General features: G+C 38.7%; 1 protein-coding gene across 2 annotated transcripts; it reads right to left on the minus strand.

The window, feature by feature from the left end:
* On the minus strand, positions 1 to 25,431 carry PPM1K (protein phosphatase, Mg2+/Mn2+ dependent 1K). Of its 2 annotated transcripts, XM_053666400.1 has the most exons (8): positions 25,254 to 25,431; positions 19,971 to 20,173; positions 18,057 to 18,573; positions 16,254 to 16,354; positions 6,601 to 6,766; positions 6,325 to 6,469; positions 5,195 to 5,329; positions 1 to 2,517 (listed from the first exon to the last, which is right to left on the minus strand). In XM_053666400.1, exons 3-8 carry the CDS (start codon positions 18,491 to 18,493, stop codon positions 2,386 to 2,388), a joined length of 1,116 nt encoding a protein of 371 aa, XP_053522375.1. In that variant the 5' UTR covers positions 18,494 to 18,573; positions 19,971 to 20,173; positions 25,254 to 25,431; the 3' UTR covers positions 1 to 2,385. The 2 variants fall into 2 exon arrangements, with proteins under 2 accessions (XP_053522375.1, XP_036988861.2); XM_037132966.2 differs by lacking the exon at positions 19,971 to 20,173.
* Between the last annotated feature and the right edge of the window lie 2 nt (positions 25,432 to 25,433).

Here is a 25,433-nt window from a genome sequence, read left to right on the forward strand (position 1 = left end):
TAGAAGTGACTGAAATTTAATTACATTAGTATAATTTATGCCATACCTAAATCTACATGATAATAGCCACATGGCAAATTTAGTTATAGCTAAACAAAACTATATAGGTCCTTTTATTCACTACCATTTGTATAATACCCAATAGTAGACTTAGAAGCCTAGTACACTGATGTTAATCTTTTATGGAAGAAAACAATCTGCAAGAAAACAATCTGCAAGATAACTGACACGGTGGCTTGGAAATCAAACACAAGTATGTTTTACTTGTGTCAAAGGTAACTGGTTTTGCATTTTACAAACTTTTGAGGTAAAGGAGAGCAATGCCTGGTCAACACCTACACACCCTACAAATTTCTCTTGTCAAAACTGGCTATCCACCTTAACACATCAGTGACTCTTAGACCTTTGAACTTGATAACATCACTACCACCCTTAGTTTTTAAAGTAAAAGAGGAATGGCAATGTGAAGAATTCAAAGAAAAATGAAACTTACACCTTTAAGTATCATTTCTGCTTCAGAGTTTTTGTTTGCCTGTTTGGAAAGTCTCCATACTCCTAAATGTAGCTTCCATATTTATGTTCCAGGACCTGACTCAGAAAGAAGGAGGAAGTTTTCCAGCTTTCCTGGTCTACCTTTGGGTCCTCACTTTTCAGATAACAAATAGGAGACTATATTCTCTCCTGTAATATTTTTCTGCGTTTCACCAAACTTTCTTGAAAAAAATTGAAATATTTCTTTACTATGCCCCCTGACCAAAGAGCAAGTCCTAATTAATACAAGCTAGAAAACTCAAGATTTATTCTCTTCCATTAGCAAAAAGTGAGAAAATGTGAACATATATCTTGAGCCCTCTTCCTTCAAATAAGCATTTAGATAAAACTATCAGAAAAAAAGTCAACCCTGAAAACTGAGAGTTGAAGATATATAGCATATACCAAATTTGTCTTTTTGGCTTTTCTTCTGCAACAAAACTCCATGTCATTCTGAACATACGGTGTTTTTCTCGCATCCTCTTTTATATGCAAATTACTATGTAACAATACAGCTTCAACAGGCAGGTTCTGTTCCTGGTTTTCCACATAAGTCACCCACCATAAAATATCTCCTGAAGCCATTCTTAACGATTCTTCATCTGTCGATAACCTTTGGTTCACCACTATCACACTGCATCCAGTTTGTCAAGAGCCCTTAGGTATACACATATAGATAATTTAAAGCTAACTAATGTAGGAGCTATTCAGCATTGTTCCCTTTAAATTTTATGTTACTCCAAAATATACACATATACATACACTCACACATATAACAAATTTACACTGTCTGCAAAAGTAAACTGCAGACATAATTCCAAACACAGATTTAGAGATTCACATTTTAACAGCAAACTTATATGCAAATATAAGGAGTATAGTTTTATACTCCTAAATTACATAGCAAGCTGAAATATAGAATGTTTTAGACTTATCCTTTTTTATGAGTCTTAGAAACAGGCAAAAAAGTAGACATGAACTTCAAGCAGTATCCCTCCATATGATATTATTACTGACAAATTACCCAACTTGCTTACTCTATACAAAAGTGATATAAACATACTACGTACATGAGTTAGAGACAACAAATGAAAGTTTACACAAGATGCTTGATACCACTGGTATTTCACTTTGTATAGCTTTGATCAAAAGGACTCTCAGCCTATGCATTCTCTTCTCATCTGAAGGAATAGTCATATGTCTATAGCTTCCTTAGCTACAGAATAGAAATGAATTGGGGAAAGGGAGGAACCTGCTCACAGAGTTGAAATATACCATTTATAAATATGTATATAATTTAGCAGTATCATATTATCTGAATTAATTTCTTTTGCATTGGTACATTTATCAGTTAAATGGTCCAGGATACAAAATACAATAACAGTGAACTCAGTTTTCACAATTATTCCTTGTTATAGTTATTAAAAATTAAAACACCTGCTGATAACACATTGAGTAACTTTTAAAACACTACTTTAAAAAAACTTGGAGAACCTGTTCAAATGGATAAACAAAAATGATCAAAAGAAGCTCAGAGCTGCCTAAAAGTTTTTAAAATTAGAAATTTAACATCAGCAAGTATATCAAAACCACTTCTCATATGCTCACTCAAAGTAGAGACTCTCAATAGCTGTAATTACACATATATTTATACTGAGTATGTACAGGTGAACATAAATGTGATGGGCATTTGTGAAAAACTACAACATGAATGGTTTCTAGGTTGACGCTGCTTGTGTACTAACCTAGTGAGTCACAGGGTCACTCTGGTACCGTTGACCTTTTGATCTGATCAGTTTCTGATATACCTGGTGAAAAACTGTTGCACAGAAACTCAAAAGTGCCAGCAAGTAATCAGGCCCATCGTCCACTGGAGGCAAAGCTTCTGCTGAAGGAAAAGTTGATTTCGAAATTCTTGTATTTTCCCCAAGCACCAAAAGGCACTACTATTACAGTACTGTTATCTTCAGCACCATACTGTATCGCCTGCAAGGTTTGGCAGGAGGAAAGAGAAAAACACTGGAAATCAGAGTCTGCACAAAGAGAGACCATCCTTCCTCTGGAAAGTCAAACTGACTTAACATAGTTACTAACCCAATTGTGTCACAGTGGTTTGTGATTCTTTCACCATGTGTCAGTGCCCAGTTTATAAGATTGCAGATGACCCAACACAACCATAGAACAGTACTCCGCTGCAGCAATTTCGGCAATAGAAACACCCATAGACTAAGATATAAGATACGCAGCTCCTGAAGAAGAAAATACCTATAGAACATTTAGCATAGGGACTAATACATGGTAAAGAATTACAAGGCATTAGTCCTTACCCAGCCATTCTGCTTTATAGGTAAATAATTTCTCATTTCTGCTTAGAAATTTAGTCTAAAGAAATAATAACCTAAGGAAGTTGCTGTGTATAAAGATATAACTATGAGAAAGTTCATGTCCTGGCTGGTGTGGCTCAGTGTATTGAATACTGGCCTGCAAAGCAAGGGTCACTGGTTTAGTTCCTAGCCAGGGCACATGCCTGGGTTGCAGGCCAGGTCCCCAATAGGGGGCATGTGAGAGGCAGCCACACATTGATGTTTCTCTCCCTCTCTTTCTCTCTCCCTTACCAGTAAAAATAAACAAATAAAATCTTTAAAACAAATAAAGTTCATTATACCCTACAAAATGAAAAAGGGGCATAAACTAAATTTCCAAACAACAGATGAGATGGTCAGCATTGTAGTACTTGGGATTATATTGAACAGCAAAATGTATTGCAAAAGACCTCACAGCCTCGAGCTAAAACTGTGAAAAAAAGAGTTGATCAAAATATCTGATGAAAACACTTCAAAAAATAAAAAAGTTTTACAAATTAAAAGACAAAAAATTGCAATATCAAAGTACTAATATACTTAATATATACCAAGTTCTTACAATAACCGTAGAAAAGACAAAACTGCCTATAAGATAATAAAAAAAACAAGCCATACACAGATGAGAAATATAAGCTATAAAACATGCTATTAAAATGTAAAGTGGAATAGTATCTCTGGAGGGCAGTTTGGCAAACATTAAAAGCTTTAGAATACTGTGTATTCTTTTACCTAGCAATTTTACTTAAGAGACTTTATCCTAAGAAAACAATGCCTGAAGAATATCAATATGAACAAATTAGATATAAGAATGTTTATTTATAGTGTTCCCCTATAACAGGAGAAAGTGAATATAAATTAAATTTGCTGATTAGGGAGACTGTTAAATTAATTATGGTACATAAATATAATGGAATGTGACACAGTCATCATAAATATCATCGCCCTCGTGACTGAGAACACATTATCTCAAACTAGTAGTTGGAAGTAGGAAAGGAGTGAGCATCAGTGGAACTGGGCTCATTTCCTTAGTCCCATGAGCACACGTAGTAACAAAGTGAATAATTCATGCTTACCCATTTATTTTCAAGCAAGTCATGTCTTATGTCTTCATTACAAACAGCAGTACTTAAAAGCTGGGGCCGTGCTGCTCTGCCTAGAAAGTAGCCTTCTCTGTCCCACTGCTTCACTGATAACCTCTTTTTCACTTTAAACTCTAAAAAATGTTTGGGCCTAATGGAGCTCTAGAATTGAAAATGTAAAAACTGGCAAATGAAAACATAGCTTGTTGGATTAAACTGTGCCTCTAATGGTTAGTGACGGCTCTAACTTAAAAAGCCACCTATCTACCCTGGCTGAGTAGTTCAGTTGGTTAGAGCGTCACCCCAACATGCCAATGTTGTGGGCTCAACCCCCTAGTCAGGGCACACACAGGAATCAACCACTGAGTGCATAAATGGGTGGAAGAACAAATCGATTGCTTTTCTCCCTCTTTCTCTCTCTATAAAAGTCTTTTTTTTTTAAAAAAAAGCTATCTATCTAGATGGAATATTAAACATGGAAATTTTACATGTTCTGTACTGGATACTATCCAGCTTTCAAATTTTAGCTCTGACTGACACAGTGGCATACAACACACCCATACACCTTTTTGTGTTTGTTTTTTCACACACTCATTCTCAGAAGCCAGAAGTTGACGTGCTATAGCAATCCTATATCTGGTGATTGATTGCATGGAGCAGTCTACTTTAATGGTCAAGTGATTAGACTTGGGAAATTGGCTATCATTTTGAAGCCTAACAGACAGTAAATATTCGTCAGCTTGTTTTGTAACCTTGAGTAAGTTACGTAACTTCTCAGCCTCTGTGCCTCAGTTTTCCTCATCTGTGAAAAAGGGAAAATACTAGCTCCAACCTCAGAGGGTAATTGTGATGATCACGTGAGTCAAATATATATAAACAGAAGAGTATCTGGCATGGAGTAAGTGATATTAGTTATTTACTATTATACCTTACTGTTGCTGCTACTATTACCTCAAGATGTGTACAAAGCCAAAAAATACACATTGCACATTTTCTTGGCATATCGATTTTACTTAACTACTTGGGAGAATTGTCTAATTTTTTTTAATTGGAAATATTATGGAGTCAAGCATAAAACTCATCGTAATGCTGGAGCTAAAACACAAAATTTCAAAGAAATCAAGCCTGTGCAGCCCCTCCAGGCTGTACCAAGACCTGCACCTGGGTTTGTCCTCTCCTCCCTGCCTTGGAACTTGTCTAGCGGAAGCTCTGCTGTGTCACCTGTTCAGTCACTGCATGAGCCGCTTCGCTGGGAGCATGGCACTGATTGACAAAGTCACAAATCTCTTGGCTGTTCACCATGAAGTTAATTCCATCTGTAGTGAGGACCAGGAAGCTGTCATCAGCATGATGTAGCTGCAATCAGAACCAAGTTCATGGGGTTAAAACTACGCTCAGCAAGAGTGTAAAATCTTCATAGTTCAAAGATTTTATCTGTTTTTTGAGTGGGCATCTGTGTTTGCAGCTTGTGGGCAAAACAGAGTAAAAAGGGAAGTCTTATATTTATGGCAAAAGTAGCAACATTTAGCTTCAACCATCAAGGACAAACCAAATCATTACTTAGTAACACCACGAAGAAAACAGCCAGATGGCCAAATGCCAGAAGCTGCAAGACACAATGGTTGAAAGCACTGTCTCTGGAGCCAGGCTTCCTGGGTTTGAAGCCTGCCTCTATTTTTCAGCTGGGCAAACATACGTAAGTTGAGCTGTTGGTGCTCTCGATTTGTTTTTTCTGTAAAATGGAGCAGTAGTAGCTATTTTGAACACAGCCCGGCACATAGTAAACCTTGTGTAAGTTATTTGTTGGATGAAATGAATGTAAGTGAGCTATCTATAAGACACGGAATCATTGTTAATTCACAAACGTTTGCGGCCATCATGGGAAGCCTACACTGCACGGTGCCACGTTCTAGAGTAGGACAGGGGCTGTAGGGCAGGCAGTGTCGGCTCATGACTGGGCACCTGTTGGGGCAAGTGCAGGGTAATGTGGACATTAATCAGTAGCATGCAAAGGATGATGTCACAAAAAATAGAGGTGAGACAATTATGTAGCTTGGGGAAAAAGGAAAGTCAGGGTCAGCTTCGAGTGAGGGTGATGCAAATGATCAGGTGCAGGTAAGGACAGGCAGGAGCACCTTTCTACCAGGAGAATTCCGCAGCAGGTAAAACAAACCAATGTCATCGTACAATGGGCCTGGAGGAAGTATCTGATTTTGTCTGAAAAGATTGTCTATCCTTTCCTTCATTATTCCCTTTCAAAAGCAGTTCTGACTTCATTTAAAGCTTCCAAACAAGCTTGTAGCTGGAGACACCCTGCATTCATTGAAAAGCGTTTACAGGTCCCTTCTTACCTTGATCCTCTTCGTCTCGGGCTCTGCTGTCACACCACTGCTTTTAAGATCCAAATCTCCAAGACTCCTTGTCATCGCAAGTCTGCCATTCACATGAGGCTGTCCCAAACTGTTCCAAAGTACAAAACCACCACTTTTCTTGATCCTGGTCAAAAACAAGTTAAGATCAGAAAACCAGGCATGGTTAAACTGAAATCATTAAATCAGTTTAAAAGGAAAGGTTTCATTTCTATGACATAGATAAAAAAGAACATCCTCATGAGCTGGAGGCGGTACCTTTCCTTTTCATCTTTTCTTTCTGGAGTGTGGTCAGTGGTCAGCTTGATGGCTTTCCCTTTTCTACACAAAATAGCCCGGCTATCACCAACACTGGCTACAACCAGTTCAATGCCATCTCTCAACAGGGCTACCGTTGCAGTTGTACCAGATGCCAGAACAGTCGCTGTAAACATTATGAAAAAGAGTACAAATTACTGACATTCATATGATTGGAGATGGAATTTTCATTACACAATAAAACACAGGCACGTTAAACTAATGCTGAAATGTATCACTTTGATTTAACTAGAGCTATGTAAATAAAATGCAAATGAACTATAGAAGTAACTATGTAAGTAAGAGCATGCAGAGAAAGAAGTATTTGATTCAGTAACAAGGCTCCATGCAAACAAAGGAAGTTGCTCTCCTAATTTGGTAAATAATGCATCACTGTCCCCAAATGTCTGTTTATAACAAGAAGAACTAACACAGACTTATAATTATCATGACACCTTTGTGTGTACATCAAGTGTCAGAATTACGAGCACTGCATTTTAATTAGATTGGCTAATAAGTCAGGGTGCCTTAGGTGTACTGAGCCTACTCAGGCGAGCTGACTTTTCTGTAATCTATGGGCTCAGAAGGTTTCCATTCCACTTCTTACTCCTATCTTGTGGAAGCATTATCAGTTAATAGACTAAGGAAAATATGACGAGGGCATATCATTTGCTTTTCAATAGCTATATTGTATATTCTTACTATCTACAACTGTTTCAATTGTATAAATGTTTACCAAGAAAAATCTTAAAATGGTTAAAGGCTCACATTCTTGTCTGTTTCTATTTGTAGTCTTCAGATGTGCAACAAAGTTACAGCCATCATTTTATTAGGAGAAAATCGGGGGGTGGGGGGCTGGGGAACGAAACTCAGTCCGGTTTCCCACAGGCTCAGGCGCACTAGTTAACACTCCTAGCTCCAGCAGCATCTTGCACAACCCGCCTGTGTCCCGGGGCGGTCCCAGCGCAGGACAGTGCTGCCCAGTGCTGCTCCTGCGATCGCGCCCTGAGCCTAGAGTGTCTCCAGAATATTAATCTTCTCTGACCAGTAACAAAATTAATGGTACTTGGCTTGAGGTCACCACCGTTTCCTCCATCCAATCCAAACTGCATTTCTTCATCTTCCTTCAAATTTCTCTAACAGCATCTACCCTCAATTCTTTACTTCTTGTTTAAAAAAATTTAAGGCACATTGAGCCTTGCCAAAGAGAGAATGCTGTGAAATTATGGGCTAAAAAGTAAAGCAATTGGAAGAAATTGCAAAAGGTAACTGATTTAAAGCAGGTATAATCTTTTGTAACACAATTCTTTAGAGCATAAACAAAATATTCAAATGATTGTTCAAAGATGATTTTGACTTCAAAAGTAGATTTAGGAAAAATTAAGTGCTACAAATTTCACTGATTGAGGCTCATCAATCTTGCCCAAAAAAATTTTTAAAGAGACAATTCAAAAAATTTCACCAGTAATGCAATTTGGAAAGGTACATACTTTTTTTTTCAATCAGTATATTAAAATGCCTGCTTTAATGAGAAAAGTAAAGTGGAAAAAGTAAGTGGCTTTATAATAAAACCTTCTTAATATTTTATATACATGCTGAATTTACTTTATTGAGAAATAGCATTTATAGTTCTACTATCTTCCCACTTGTTTCTTGGTTTTGGAACTGTTGTGCCAAAGCAATAATATCTTGGCAATGCTAACATATCTGTCACTGTATAACATAAATGTTTTAGCATAACTTTCAGTGAAGTTTATGTTACAGATGGTCACTTGAGTTTTCCAAAACAGTATACAGTGGAACCTTCCCGTTTTAACTAGTGTGGTATTTTCAAAAGATGGGAAGAGCCTGGCAAGAGAACAACACAGGGACTTTATTTACTCAGATGCTACCTGTCCCGGGAGGTGAGTTTCCTCTCCTTTGTTTAAACAAAGGAGCAGCTTTTTAAAAAGTGCTTTCTACTTGGCTACACCAAGAGTTATAAGTGCATAAATGACAATTTTCAAGTTCAGCTGTTCAGGATTATAATTCACATTTTGCCACCTAGGAACTTGAAAGACCTTGTCTCTTTACCAACCCAACTTCACAGTTCCAAAATCCCAGAATGGAAGGGAAAGTTTTCAAAACTAACTGTTGAATCTGGTTTGCTAAGCATCTAAGAATACAAATATTAAACTGACATTTATTTTCATTTAACATTTATCATGGAAGTAATTATTCTTACTTTTTGCCCTCACAATAAAACTATAAAACTAAGACATCTTTCAATAAGTTCTTAACACTCACTGGACATTTTCTACTGCCAGTCATCTCAACTAAAGGGACAAAGAGGATGGGGAACCTTCCAGTAGTCCAGGCTAGGAACCGCTGGACTCCTTCACCTGGGACAAAGTTAAGCAGATCTCTCTTTCCACTGAAGCCCAGCATATAGTGTCCACGGGCTCCAGGTCTAGAGCTGCTGACCGGGCACAGTTCTCTGCCACAAACAACACACACAGAGGCAAATGGGAAACTCCCCCAGGAATTGTGCTCAAACATTACAAACCTGCAACACAGGGGAGGGCAGAGAAAGAGCTGCAAAATAAGGGAAAGGGTTTTTATTTTGGTGAAGATATTACTTGCAAATTACATGATATTCCAGGAGATGCCAAATCAAAGATTGCAAAACTCAGTTTTCCCAAATTGATGGTATTTTGTAGTCAAGTCTATTTTCTAACCACAGAGTAACACTTCTTAGTTTTGTGGTTTCCCAAGGTAGGAAAAATCATATACTGGGTTGGCAAAATGTTTGTTTGTTTTGCATTTTGTTAAGTTGTATTGTTATAGCTGTCATAACAACATGTATTTTAAAAACTTATCAAAATTGGAGAATTTTGTGTAGTCATTTTAATATTGAAGATGGAAGAAAATAAGCAACATTATGGACATATTATGCTTTATTATTTCAAGAAAGGTAAAATTGCAACTGAAACACAAAAAAGACGTGTGCAGTGTATGGAGAAGGTGCTGTGACTGACTGAACCTGTCCAAAGTGGTTCGAGGATCCAAGATGGAGATTTCTTGCTGGACGATCCACAGTTGGGTAGACCAGTTGAAGTTGATTGCGATCAAATGGAGATGTTACTTCATAACCAACGTTATACTACATGGGAGGTAGCTGACATACTCAAAATATCCAAATCAATAAAGCTATTGGTTTATTGGTAAAGCAAAATGAAAAAATGTGTTTTTTATTTTATGGAAAATACCAAACGCACTTTTTGGCTAACCCAATACAAAGGCATGTATGTGTACCAAAGCCGGGGTGACGCGGACACACGTCTATATTCTTCCATGCTCTCCCACAGAGCACACATGCAGTCTTGAAGAGTAAATTAGTAGCTTTACTGAGTTGCAAAAAAAATGCACTTTATATTCATTTCGTAGAGATATCAAAACTGCCCCAATACCAGAAAGGAAAATTCAGGGTACATTACTGAATATTTGTCCAATCTGACAAGCAATACACAGATAGAAGATGTGAACTACAATATACCACCAAGTTACTGAGATTGAAATAAATACCGGAGAGGACTCAAAGTACCTCTGTACCAGATACAAGGAGTACCACATTTGTTATGGAGCTCAATGCAGGCATTTATTATGTGAAATCATCTTTTCAGTTAGAATGATTATTTAAATAAAAGCTAGAAAGGCTCTTGAGCTCTAAGACATGTTTACAACTTTATAAAACTCACGAGGTGGGTGTTTCTGCAGCTCTCTCTCCCCTCCCCCCACCCAGTGTTGCGGGCCAACACATCACAACAAAAATGGCCACAGTTTGGAATGAACATCAACAGAAAGAGTAAAAGCTGTACTTTTCAGGGTGTAATGCCCACCTCCCCCAGTACTTATTCAACTGTGTAAACAGCAGTGTGTATAAACAATGCAGGTTCAGTTTATTAAAAATGGGTGTTCCAGGCAAGTGTGACTCATGAGCACTGAGATCAGAGTAACGAGCTGAGCGCAGGAGCAGCACAAGAATCTCTCTTCAGTGCCGTCTCTATTTTCTTTTTGTTGGCTCCCTCCAGCATAAGCAGGGCACTAGGAAACATTGTCTAGCACTGGCTGTTTTACAGTGTAATTGGTCCACAGAGATCACATCATGTGAATAGCCCGGAAGTTTCCAGGGAGACTCACACTGCTGCCACCGTCCCCAACTCTGACCGCCAGAGAAGTCTTCTCTCTTTTGACCTTTTGTCTCTTGAGAAGTTTTGCCGCTTTAAAACCTTAAGCTATCTAGAAACACTTTGAAGAGTTTATGGGATATATAGAATTATAATCTAAGTTTTCTACCATCTGGTTTACATGACAGCTTGTTCATATGCAATATACTAACAGGGTCATTTGAATTTATTGGCTGCTTAATTGTAAAACTATACACAACTGGTATAAATCGAGTATAAAAATTTTCAAAGGTGATGAAATTAGCTATTTATAAATAAGGACAAATTCAAAATTCATGAACAAGTCAATAAAAATATTGAGTAATTTCTTAGGGGTAAGACGCCCTTTCTTGATAAGTGGCATTCTGATCTTACTCTCCTCTAACTACCCCCAGTTTAAACAGAAATAGTAAATACTTTAAATGCTAATGAGGTTATTTGAAGTACTTTACACACATGTGACAGTTTTAAAGTCTTGAAAAAGACAAAAGTGTTTTATTTTTGCTTTCCCTTAAGTTCCATTCCTGAAATTCCGCTATTGGTGAGTCATTCACATAGTTTAACCAATCTTTTTTCAGGTTTCTCCTACTTAAAATTCAGATCCACTCAAGAGTATAACTCATTGAAACATACACATTACACTAATAATTTTGTTAAATAGGCTATAGTGTAATCAGGGAATAAACTATAATAACTTTGGTGAGGACAAGTACACGGTGGAGGTCAGTTCAGTCCAACTGAGCTTCTTCTAGATTCTATGCAGGATGCTGAACAATGGATTCAACACTCAACAAGCATGCTCCCTGCCTGCAAGCTCCTCACAGGAATTGTCCTAGGAGAAAAGTCGGGCTGCTGCTAAAAGAAAAGGGGAAAGAAACTGGAGAGCACAAACTACAATTACTTCACAATTTTATTTAACTAACACTGGTACTATTCCTGCCTATGCCAAGAAGAATATTATCGATTCTTATAATACTGGCACTGCTTTAGTTGTTACAGAAAACTAAAAGAAAAAACACCTAAAAAAGTTTTCATTTAAATAACTTTGAAATATGAAATGGTTTAAGCATTCTATCTTTAGTGGCTTTAATATATTTGATAAAACAGGTCCTAAATGTGTAAAGGCAAATTTTGCCACTTTGTAAAGTTTTAGCAACTTATGAAAAAATTTTAAATTGTTCTCAAAATACTTATTAAAAACAAATAGACTAATTGATCTATAAAAAGATAAAATAAGCCCCAGCTGGTGTGGCTCAGTGGATTGAGTGCTGGACTGCAAACCAAAGGGTAGCCAGTTCGATTCCCAGTCAGGGCACATGACTGGGCAGCGGTCAGGTCCCCAGTAGGGGGCACATAGAGGCAACCACACATTGATTGGTTGCCTCTCCCTCACTCCCTCCCTTCCCTTCTCTAAAAATAAAAAATAAAAAATAAAATCTCTAAAAATAAAAAATAAAATCTTCGAAAAATATAAAAAAAGATTTAAGAACAGCAACATCATCTAGACCTTATTTTTAATACACTAAGCATCATCTGTCTTGCTCCATCATACTTGCAAACAAATGCCCATTAAATGAAAAACAAATTTTAGACTCTTATAAAAGTTTTGATCATTAACTCAAAGCGTGTGACAGAGGAAGTAAATTAAAAGAATATATTTTACTTCCACAATTAATTATAAAAATGGATTCCACTTTTATAATTAATTTCTTTGAACAATTTCTGTTTATGTGAGAAAGGCATTTTACTAAGTTTTTAAAAAATTAGCAAGTTAAGTAAATTCTCTCCCTAAGTTCAAAATTTCCTTTAGTTATAATTTATTAGTTAATAAATGACAGGAGTCCTTTATTTCACACTGACTCTATCATTGTTTTAAGTATCTTTGTTGATGAGATCCTTTAAGAAAGGGATGACTGCATCCATGAAAGGTTTATGTTTTGGATTGAGGCCACATTCCCAGATGAACTTTAACATTTCTTCTGAAAAGGTTGCCCAATAAGTTCTGCCTGTTTGGGGAACAGCTAGGGCACACCACCTGCACTGCAGCTGATAAACATCCTGGCACGAGACACAACCAACCTGGTTATGGGAGAAATAAGCACACCACTGAGGATACCAATATTCAGAGTTATAAAAATAAAATGATCAGAAAATGTTTTAATGTCCTCTTCTCCTCTATATATTTTACCCTTTGAGGACACGAGATAAATCTTATGCCTAAAATTTATCCTCTCTCAACCCCCATTTTTCATAAGGTGAAGGGTCAGCTGGAAGGAAGTCCAAAGGAATAAAAGAGAAAATGGGCCTGAATGATGTACAAATGAGAAAATGAAACCCTGAACAAAGAAATTAACTCTAATGCTCTTCTGAGGCATATGATAATGGAAGCTTCTCAAAAAATAGCAGGAAAACCTTTTAATGAGTCACCTTCCAGACATCTTCTCTAATTCTTATCATTAAATATTTCCTTGAGAGAGGCCACAGTGGCCTCCATGAAAACCCTAGCAACTGCCCTTTACCTTTTTTGAGTTTCAGTCCCTTATTGGGAATCGGGGAGGATTCCCACTCCCAGACACTCAAAGTGAAACTGTGAAAATGACATTTCTGTGATGCCCTTTGGCCTCCTTTAAACCAAAGAATGAGTCAAACAGAGATTAACATTATCGCATGATTCATGTTCATTCTGTGTGCATACATTTATATAATTGCTGCAGAAGTTTTTAAGATTAATTTTATGAGCAAAAGTTATGGGGGACAGCTAACTAGAAAACATTAACTACATTTTTCTGAAATGGTTTTGATCGATTTAGTCAAAGGCAGAAACATTTTACTTTGAAAATTTAAGGACAAACAGTACACAAAATTTTAAATTTACCTTGTGCTACTTCCGGCCAAGATGGAGGTGTAGATAGACACACTGTGCCTCCTCACACAACCAAAGGACAACAACAAATTTAAAAACAAAAAGCAACCAGAACTGACAGAAAATCGAACTGTATGCAAGTCCAACAACCAAGGTATTAAAGAAGAAACATTCATCTAGACCAGTAGGAGGGGCAGAGATGGGCAGTCTGGGCAGAGAGGACTAGAGGCAAGGCAGTGGCTGGAGAACCAGGGTGGGTGAAACAGTAGCTGGCAGAGTCAGTGGTCCCACATTCGTGTGCAGATAAACCGGAAGGAACAAATGGGGAGTGAGACAGACCACGCAACCCAGAGCCCCAGGCCCAGGAAATAAAGCTTCAAAACCTCTCACTGAAAAACAACAGTGGGGGTTGAGGCCAAAGGAGAAACTCCAAGCCTCACAGGAGAGTTCATTGGAGAGGCCCACAGGGTCCTAGAACTACACAAGCCCACCCACCTGGGAATCAGCACCAGAAGGGCCAATTTGATTGTGGGTAGCAGGGGAAGTGACTGAAAGCAGGTCAAGAGCTAAGCAAGTGGCATTGTTCCCTCTGGGATCCCTCCCCCTGACATACAGCACCATAATGGTGACGTCAGTTGCCTTGCCCTGGTGAATACCCAAGGCTCTGCTCCTTACTGTGTAACAGGCACACCAAGACAAAGAAGAAATGGCCCAAATGAAAGAACAGATCAAAGCTCCAGGAAAAATACAACGAAGCAATGAAGAGACAGCCAACTTATCAACCTATCAGATACATACTTCAAAACACTAGTAATTGGAATGGTCACAGAAATGGTTGAGTATGGTTGCAAAATAGAGGAAAATGTGAAAGCTATGAAAAGTGAAATAAGGGAAAATGTACTGGGTATCAACAGTGACAGGAAGGAAACCGGGACTCAATGATTTGGACCAGAAGGAAGAAATAAACATTCAACTGGAACAGAACGAAGAAACAAGAATTCAAAAAAAAAATGAAGAGAGGCTTAGGAACCTCTAGGACAACTTTAAATGTTTCAATATCTGAATTATAGGCATGTCAGAAAGAGAACAACAGCAAGAAATTGAAAACTTACTTGAAAAAATAATGAAGGAGAACTTCCCCAGTCTGGCTAAGGAAATAGACTTCCAAGAAGTCCAGGAAGCTCAGAGAGTCCCAAAGAAGTTGGACCCCAAAAAGCACACACCAAGGCACATCATAATTATATTACCTGAGATAAAAAGTAGGGGGCCAATCTTAAAAGCAGCAAGAGAAAAAGAGACAGTTACCTACAAAGGAGTTCCCATAAGGCTATTAGCTGATTTCTCAAAAGAAACCTTACAGGCAAAAAGGAGCTGGAAAGAAAGAAGTATTCCAAGTCATAAAAGGCAAGTACCTACATCCAGGATTACTTTGTCCAGCAAACTATCATTTAAAATGCAAGGGCAGATAAAATACTTCCCAGATGAGGTCAAGTTAAAGGAGTTCATCATCACCAGGCACTTATTATATGAAATGTTAAAGGGACTTATCTAAGAAAAAGAAGATAAAAAACATGAACAGTAAAATGACAACAAACACACAACTATAAACAACCAAACCTAAAAGAAAAAGACAAAAACAAACTAAGCAAACAACTAGAACAGGAACAGAATCACAGAAATAGAGATCACATGGAGAGTTATGGGGGGTGTGGAGAAAGGGGGAAAAGGTACAAGGAATAAGAAGCATAAATGGTAGGTAGAAAATAGACAGGGGGAGGTTAAGGATAGTATAGGAAATGTAGAAGCCAAAGAACTTCTATGTACAACCCATGGACATGAACTATGGGGTAGGGAATATGATGGGAGGGGGTGTGCAGGGCAGAGGGAAATAAAGAGGGAAAAATGGGATAACTGTAATAGCATAATCAATAAACTATATTAAAATAAATAAATAAATAAATTCACCTGGTGTTCAACAAATTTTAAAAAATCACTAACTATAGCAGGAAAGCTGCAAGCTTTTTTAAGAAGTTGGAGAAAAAAGTATCCATTCTAATTATACAAACTAGTTATATTAGTGATTGTCCTTTTCTGCCTAGGACCAATTAGTAATTTTCTCCTTGCCTGACCAATTACTGTCCTGGCTAGATGAGATTATCCTGTAGTGTCTTTCAGTATTTGCTCATCAGATTCATCTAAAAAAAATAATAAACATCCTCATGGTATGAATATGTTGTCCACAAAATGTACAACCAAACAGATTTTAAATTTTTAAAATCTTTTTAAAATTGAAATGCAATATATGAACCATTCTGGAACTTCAATTTCTGAAAAATTCTCTAATATATTTCATTTAAAAGTAAAGTACTAACGTTAGTTTGGATTTGAAACAGCATTTAAAGTGATTCTTTATCTGAAATCATTTTCCACATAAACATTCTTATGAAAAAACGGACATTAAAATTTCCACCCCCAAAAGGCTTAAACCATTTCCATTTTATCCAGGCATTGCCCAGGGTCCTAAGGAATGTGATTGTTTTACTTACCATCAGCAGATAGGTGGGCATGTCTCTCAAAGGCTTTATCTATTTCTAAAAAAGCCAAGGTCATCACAGTTTCCAAGTTCTTCTCCTTAGGAAGCAAATCCCTTTATGGGGAGAAAAAAAGAGCCCCCCAAAATCATTTTATAGTAGGTGTCTCCTCCTCTTCCTCTCATCTCCTCTCCTCTTGGTCATTCTAGTGAGCACACTCCACACAATGGCTCTCTGTGTGGCTTGCCTTCAGTATCTACTAATTTAGATAGCATAGTGATAAGCCACTAAGGACACTAAAATAAAAGTCCAAGTTCCACCCTGGCTGGTGTGGCTCAGTGGACTGAGGGCCAGACTACAAACAAAAGGGCCACGGGTTCGATTCCCAGGCAGGGCACACGCCTGGGTTGCGGGCCAGGTCTCCTATTGGGGGCACTCAAGAAGCAACCACACATTAATGTTTCACTCCTCCTCCTTCTCCCTCCCTTCCCCTCTCTAATTAAAAAAAAAAGTCCAAGTTCCCATATTAAAAGATTAATCCTCACTACTGCAACTCTGAGAGGTCAAGAGTTCCTTTGTATTAAATTACTGTATTAAGCCACTGAGTGGAATAAGGCAAAATATACTTAAATCGACTAATGAACAGTATGAACAACTATACACAGAAAAGCAAGAAATAGTCACGGCTACAACTCTGTCACATGTTCTCCCCCTCTTTTATTGCTACCTGTAGTGCGATCCTCAAAAATACATTGTAATAATTGCATTAAACTATGTAAAAAACTCCAAAACACCCACATTAAGTGCATTTTCCCCATACTAATGATGATTGTGTAAAGTTATTATCAACAAGTAATCAAAGCTAATCATGCCACTTGAGAATATAATTACCATTTATTGATGCATTAGGAGCCATGCACTGAGTAAGGAGTAAATGCTTCTCATAAATTCTCATAGTACATGAGATCCCCCAGGGGTGTCCAACCTTTTGGCGTCTCTGGGCCACACTGGAAGAAGAAGAGTTGTCTTGGGCCACACATTAAGTACACAAACACTACCAAAAACAAACACAAAATCTCATAATGTTTTAAGCAAGTTTACGATTTTGTGTTGGGCCGCATAAGGCCCATGGGTTGCGGGTTGGACACTCCTGAATGATCACAAATCAAGTACCATGGATTCTGGTTGTTAAAATGAAACAACAGGCCCAAAGTGGAGTCACCTGTGCTCCATCCACATCACTAAACCAAGGTTTTAATACCTTACCTAACTGCAGTACCAGCATTTCCCTGCAATAGTCATCTTAACCAGTAATCTTAAAATTACTAGTAATCTTAACCGAGCCAAGTGATCTTAGCCTGGAATTTTCTGGTTAGCACCGGTGAGATAACCTGCCTCACGGTCCCTTTCCATCCCCCAGAGGAAGAAGCAACATGCTCTGTCCCTATTCGTTGCCCCCTCTGCCCACAAAGCCTTCCATTTTGTTGAGCTCCTCCAAGCTCCTTCCCATTCACTCGATGGGCTGCTAGTTGTAGGAACTGTTCAATAAAAGCCCATTAGATATTTAAAATGTGCTTGGCTGAATTTCTGTTATTTAACACCATCAATGCTCTCACCAGGGGAGCTGAAACATTTACTTTTGAATGGTAATAATCACCAGTAATAAAAGACATGCAGAAGCTACTGCTTGTTCAAAAAACAATTATAAAATCATTCAAATAACTACATTAAGACTGAATATCTCAGCCAAAAAGTGAAAGTTTAAACAGGAAGTGTAAGGCCAACTGCAAAGTCAAGAGTGAAAGTCACCCTACGTACATGATGCATTCCTCCATGTGGGTGTGACAGAAGTCAGCAGCGGCAGGTCCTCCGTGGCCATCGTATACCGCGAAATACAGGACCTCCTCGGTCAGCTGAGCAAAGTCAAATCTGTCTTCATTCTCTTTCCGTTTGCCAATCTGTGAGGCGCAGCCCACGTTTTCCAAGCTGATTTTGGGTATTGGCTTGCCATACTTAATGCTGGGCGGCAGCAGAATTGGCTCATCAATGCGGTTATCCCAGATCCCAAAATTATCCCAGGTGGCTGGACACCCACTACCATCTGGGTCAAACCGAGAAAACCTGGGCTCCGAAGTGGAGCTCTGGCGTGTGGGTGTCACCCGACTGTTATCCTGTAGCAGGCGGGAGCTTAGCAGCGCTCTCCTCGCCTGGTTCCCACCACTTCTAACCAAAGTAATTAAGGCAGCTGTTGACATAACTCAAATCCAAAGGACTCAGTAGTCAGGGAAAGGCCAATGGAACAATAATGGAATGTCTTCCCCCAAAAATGATGCAACTGAATAGCAAGGGAGAGATCAAGAGAAAGAGAGACTCCATCAGTAATTTTGAATATAACATATATTATTAGACATTACCAAAACTGAAGGCATTAAAGAATGTGGCACCTAACAGCCAACTTCTAAGGATAGTGCATCAACATCAACCCACTATTCACCATGCCATTCAGAGTTTAAATTCTATAAAATTTGACAACATGCACACATCATATGGTCAAGCTTTAATTTACCATCACCTTGGGATCTTGTTAAAAATGCAGATTCTGACTCTGCCTGCATTGGGCCTGAGACTCTGCATTTCAAAACAGCTCCCTGGTGATGCCTGCCTAGTCCAGCAGGCCACCCTTTTGAGTAGCAAGAACATAAAATACAGGTATAAATTAATATTCTTTCCTTTATTAACTCTATTGCTCTGAAGAAAAGAGGCAAATATTACTAACAAAATTTCTTACAAGAGCTAGAAATGAAAGAAGAAAAAAATAACTGGTTAATAGAATGTTTATGATAGTTCTATACCCAAAGAGTGTTCCAGGCTTAGCAAAGACACACCTAGGATCTAAACTCTGTTTTGTTTCAAGATTTCTCCACTTACTGAACTTTACATACCTAAACTGGTTCAGGCAAACACTCCCAGAGGTACAAGGATAAGCCAGTTAGGATGTTTCCTGTTTGCGGTAGACCCTCATGGGGAAGGTGTGTGAACTCAGGAATTGAGTGGCGCTGAATTTCTGACAACCACCCCTGACTTGTGAGCAACTGACCTGTGTGCATTTACGTTCTCAGTTACCCTTTTCTCACACAGCCCCAGGAGCCCACCCACACTCACTGCCTACACCTCCAGCAGGAGATCACAGCAGAGTATGAACTACATTTTTTGAAATGATTATTCTGCACCCCCAGCTTCTGGACTCTGCCCCAAAGCTAAATCCTAAAAGCTCTTCTGGGTGTTGTCAGGGGGAATTCCTGTGTCCCTGCTAGGGTAGCCCTTCCTGCTAGAAGGGCTGTTTCTGGCCATTTTCCATACAAATTAGGTTGTAAGCAGAAGTTCGTCCAGAAACTCTTTGTTCTGTTATTTTATGAATTGAAAACATAGCGTGATGTTAAGGTTTGGTAATGCTAGTGGAGGGTATAGAGATGTTATATTCTTCTCACTTATATGTTTGAATTATTTCACAATAAAAATATGAGCTTAAAAATATAGATTCCCCCCAAAATGCACATACACACACACACACCAAAGCCCAGTTTGGGTAAATCTATAAAAAATGTGTTACAGATTTCAAACAATCATTTTCAAATATATTTTTTGGAAATCAGTGAGCTATGTATTAGAAGAGCCATTACTCCTTTCAGTGAGTAAAGCAGTAAAAGGAAAATAGAAGGTTCCAAAGCACACCTGTAGATACATAAGCAATGGAAGACATGAGCCCTGCCTTCATAGGACTTAGAATGAAGATGGAGCCCAGACAATGACTGTTATCATAAAAGACTCAGGAGGCCATCCCTTCTTGGTCTTTTGCATCGTATCATGCATAAAAAACAGAAATTCGCTTCTTTTAAGACAGCATTAAAGGTGGTGGAGACACCATCTCTGGTTATCTAAGAAAAGAAACATATTCCATTACCAAAAAAGGTGTTTACTCCTTAGCTTCTGATTGAAAGTTATATATATATATATATATATATATATATATATATATAATTTTATTGTTGTTCAAGTACAGTTGTCTGCATTTTCTCCCACCACTCACCCCCAACCCCAGTCATCCCCACCTCCCTCCCCTGATTCCACCCTTCTTGGTTTTGTCCATGTCTCCTTTATAGTTGTTCCTGAAAACTCTTCCCTTTTTTTCCCCCATTATTCCCTCCCACCTCCCCTCTGGTTACTGTCAGTTTGTTCTTAATTTCAAGGTCTCTGGTTATATTTTGCTTGTTTGTTTTGTTGATTAGGTTCCACTTAAAGGTGAGGTCATATATTTGTCTTTCACCACCTGGCTTATTTCACTTAGCATAATGCTCTCCAGTTCCATCCATGCTGTTGCAAAGGGTAGGAGCTCTTTCTTTCTTCCTTTCTTCCTTCCTTCCTTTCTTTATTTCTTTTTTCTTCTGAAGATTATATTTTATCCAGCAATAATAAATGTCAAATAAAGGTGAGGAGTTGTAGAGAAATGCCAAACTGTAACGTAAACTTGTAATTCTAGTAAGAGAACTAAGTACTAATTATTGATGGAGATGATTCACAAAGCACAAAATTATTTATGGAGATAATTTACTTTTTCTCCATCAAAACTACAGATGGAGAGCCCTGGCTGGTGTAGCTCAGTGGATAGAGCTCAGGCCTGTGAACCTAAGGATAGTGGTTAGATTCCCAGTCAGGGCACATGCCTGGGTTGCAGGCCAGTTCCCAGCAGGGGGCGCATGAGAGGCAACCATGCACTGATATTTCTCTCCCTCTCTCCTTCCCTTTTTCTCTATAGATAAATAAATTAAAATCTTTAAAAATTAAAAATTGGATTATTAAAAAAAACTATTGATGGAGAAAAAGTAAAAACTTTAAAATTGTTGACTAGAAAACTCATTAATATTTGCAGAGTGCACTAAAAATTAGCAAAGTGTTCTTTTGGCTTCAGTCTGAAAGCATGTATACCACATTCAGCCTTCAGCCATTTTGCAGTCACATGCCTACTTTAAACAATAGTCCTAAAACTATAAACAATAAATATTAGATAAAGTTCTTCTTCAGTTTGTATAGGATATTGCCTCCCTTCTCTATCTTCCAAATATAAGAAAGAGAGAGAGAGAGAGAGAGAGAGAGAGAAAAGAAAGAAAGAAAGAAAGAAAGAAAGAAAGAAAGAAAGAAAGAAAGAAAGAAAGAAAGAAAGAAAGAAAGAAAGAAAGAAAGAAAGAAAGAAAGAAAGAAAAACAGACCTGCATTCTCAGCAGGAAACAAACACCCACTGGAAAAATTACAAAAGAATGAAACAAAATGCAAGTTGGGCTGTTTCTTTAAGCCCACATATACTACAATTAATCATCAACCTGGTCTCCTTCCTCATTTATTATCTGCACAATCATCTCAGAAAGCAAGCAGAATAGTTATAGAAAAACATTTCCTTTAAGGCCTACTATTGGCATAGATGAAATATGAGGCCGATATATAGTTACTTTACATAATTAGCTCAGCATCAATTATGCAAGCTAGAAACTTTGTCTGAGAAGTGGTTCCACCTTCTTTCCCAAAGGGAAAAACTAAATTACATTGATCTCCCCATATTACCAAGAAACTAAATGGGACCTGTGATCCCAAGCTAAATAGCAACTTTGAACTAAATCTACACATCAAAAAACGTTTCTTCCATTGTTTCAAACCAGGAATCAGGCCCCAGCCCTCCAAATGCCCATGGAAATGTCTATGTACCAACTAGCAGGCAAAGGGTACAATTTATGACATGAACAATATACAAGAATCTTTAAGAAAAATAATCAGTATTCTTTATAAGGAAAAGAGTGGAGAGCAAACTGACAAATGAAGAAACATTTTTTTATTTGTCAGATCAGCAATTATAAATTGGCATGAATTTATCATTCTGCTAACTAAAAAAGTTATTCAAGAATCCTTTATGTCACTCTCTCAATCAAAAATCAAGGCGAGCTCATTTTTATAAACCATTTTAACATTTATATTCAATCTTCCAATGTCAAAATCAAGGTCATTCAACAGGGTCACAGGACAGAAGTAACTTTTTCTTGAAAACCATTGAAGACACAGAAATGTCACAGCAAAAGTTAAATGGGACCCTGGCTGGTGTAGCTCAGTGGATTGAGTGCAGGCCTGCGAACCAGATAATCGCGGTTCAATTCCCAGTCAGGGCACATGCCTGGGTTGCAGGCTGGTTCCCTGCAGGCCAGTTCCCAGCAGGGGACGCACAAGAGGCAACCATACATTGATGTTTCTCTCCCTCTCTCCTTCCCTTCCCCTCTAAAGATAAATAAATTTTAAAAAATCTTTAAAAAAGTTAAATGGACTAGGAGCACAAGAACACATTATGCTATTACACCACATTCTACTAGCAAAAATAAAATTTAAAAACTAAACTCTTTAAAAATTTAAAAACAACCTGAACTGTTCGACCATCACAGACCAAAAGGGGAAAACATGAGCAGTCTTTCACTTAAAACAAGCTGTTTTCAAAATCCATTTATGTATGGCACAAATTTACTGTAGTCACATGAATTTTTATAAAATTCACACACAAAAACCCTGTATATTCTACACATTGTCAATAAATAAACTGAAAATACTTTCCTTTTTCATCAGTTCCACATTGATTTTTGTGACCAGGCCTGCTCCATCTTCCTCTCCCTCAATGCTTTTACTAGCTAATCTGATATTCTGAGGTCCTGACACAGATCTCTGAATAGTGAAAAGGGTTGGTTGAACAGTTCTGACTGTGGGAGAGAGGGAGAATATTCTCATCAGTGGGTTAAATGGAAGTGCAGTAAGTTGTGAGAAGCATACAAATTCTACCCAAGATTGCTAGTGATAATCCACATCCTGAGAGTAGGAAACCTCAGGTGAAAAGCATCAGAAAGGAAAAAAAATGCCTTTAGTTTGTGGTAAACTTCTGAAGCACATATCTGATTTACAAATCCGGGGGGGAGGGGCAGGGTGAAGAAAAGCCATTCGTACAACTACAAGATAGCTATGCCAATTTTACACTTCATTTTTCTCCCATTTTATAATCCCTCAATGGTTTAAACACCTCAGGGTAGTCCAAGTTTATTTTTGGAGAAGAGAGGCATTCACTGTCTCTGACAGGTGAGCGCACTTGGGATTTGGGTTACACTGCTCTTGACCGCTGGAAGCAGGTCAGAAGGGTGGTTTATGTTTTCATTTTAAATCCATGCCAAAATTATTCAGGTGCTCTAAGAATTAGTACTACTGAAGCCTGCTTAGATTTATCCCTCCAGCAAAAATATTTTTAAGTATTCAAATCCGTCTATCATAAAGTGATACTTGGGTAATTCTTACATGCCTAACTTCCATAATGAAAACATGAGCTGATTTCAATACTGAGCTAAATGTTTCTTTATTAACTTTTAAAAAATTACCAATGCATCACAATAAATTTAAATGACATAGACTGTTCCAGGGTGTATTTCAGAAAACTTGGACTTTAATATCTTCTTTATCAGTACCCTGGCTAGGAGGAAAGAAAAGAAGATCAACTAGTCTACCCAAGGGAAAAAGAAACAATGAAAACTCCAAATGACGTCCCTTAGGTTTGATGGGAATTTTGTGTAATGTGTGAACGAAGAATATGGGAGCAGTGAAAAGTACTCTTTCTCATTCCACAGGCATCTCTTAAACCGTTTTAGTTAATGTGGATACAACTCAAAGACTATTTCGAACCTGTACCTTTACACTCCATTGAAGAATTTTCTTTACATTCTATTCTATATCCCCAGCATCTCTCCCCTCTTCTTTCCCCTTCTCTAAGATTCCAACCAAAGGAGATGCTTGTGTTAGCTAGGGGTCGATAAAGAGTTCCTTAAGGTTGCAAGAAAAAAAATCATTAGCGAGATCTCACTATTCAAAAACGATTCCTAAGATATTTTATTACAGAGCTGCAATTGTTCTTTTCCTAATACAACGAAATTATTGCTTCCCCCCCCCAGGTCAATTACAACCTGTAATTTCAGAATCGCTTATTCTGAAACTACCAGATAACCTCCTTCTTCCACCTCGCTGACTGAGGGTGAAATGGACTAAAAGGCCTTGTTGCACATTTCCACTCTAAAGCACAGAAAGGCTAAGGAAGCTTCAGAAACTCCAAATTCTATGGCTATTTCCACCCATAGTATCGTCTTTTTCCACCTGCTGTGAAAACTAATCTACAGAAAGCGGCAGCTAAAAAAGACATCACCAGTCACAGACCTTGAGATTACAATGCTCTCCTGGCAAAGCAAAACCCATGCCTTCCCTTCTACACCAACCAAGGCTCTGTCTTCATGCTTCTCTATTCTGAGCCCCCGAAAAGCTAGCCCTTGCACGGCTCAGGATCATGGGCTCGGCTCGCTGACCGTAACAAATGAGTGTCCAGTTTGACATACGACAAGGAAGCACACCCTCCTGCACGCGCAGCACTGCAGATGGCTGGGTTTTCCTAGCACCGTCCACTGCACGGTCTCCATCTCCACGCCGCCGGGAACCCAACCACCCTCTCCACTTACAGATCCCGGGTGTCGCCCACGTCCCCCTCTCCCCGACGTCCCGGGGCTGCGTAGGGCGACGAAGGGCCTCATTAAAGGAAAACGCGTGCTGGCAGCCCTCGCGTCCCTTCTACCGGCCCCGCGGGGGTCCCTTCCTCCCTCCGACTCGGCCCACCGCGCTTGCTCGGCTAGCGCCTCCAAACAGCGGTGCAACCGGGTGGGCCCTGCGGGGACTCGCTGCTTCTGTCCTCAAAAGGAAAGAAAGCAGCCCAGAAAACACAGACACTGACGATGGGGCTCGACCGAGGGTGCTGGGAAACCTAAACCTGTCTTTCCCCTTACCTCCCCGCGAAACCCTGCCCGATTAACTCTCCATTCCGCGGTCCAGGAGTGGCGGGGTGCGACCCGGCCTATAAATATTATAAAAGATTAAGAGAAATAAATGAAATGCACTCTAGGCTCTTACCTAGTGATGGTTACGTGCTTGGAAAATATTTAATTAGCTAACGAAAGTCGGGAGAAGGGCTTTCTTGGTCTGTAAATAAAATAGCCCTCTCCGATGTGTCTGATCTCTGAACAAGCAGTTAGAACAGTCCCTGGATCGCTTGATGGAAATTCTCGAGAATGTGTCTCCTTCAGTCCGCCA

The sequence above is a fragment of the Artibeus jamaicensis genome, unplaced genomic scaffold (genome assembly GCF_021234435.1).
Source record: "Artibeus jamaicensis isolate MK-2021 breed Jamaican fruit bat unplaced genomic scaffold, CSHL_Jam_final contig_452, whole genome shotgun sequence".
Taxonomy (NCBI): domain Eukaryota; kingdom Metazoa; phylum Chordata; class Mammalia; order Chiroptera; family Phyllostomidae; genus Artibeus; species Artibeus jamaicensis.

Excerpts from the sequence above, each read along its gene's own strand:
- PPM1K (XM_037132966.2), bottom strand. The coding sequence starts at position 18,493 with ATGTCAACAGCTGCCTTAATTACTTTGGTTAGAAGTGGTGGGAACCAG. Across the intron at positions 6,470-6,600 it reads AGAAAAGATGAAAAGGAAAG|GATCAAGAAAAGTGGTGGTT; the intron begins GTACCGCCTCCA and ends GTTTTTGACCAG. Across the intron at positions 2,518-5,194 it reads CTCATGCAGTGACTGAACAG|GCGATACAGTATGGTGCTGA; the intron begins GTGACACAGCAG and ends CAAACCTTGCAG.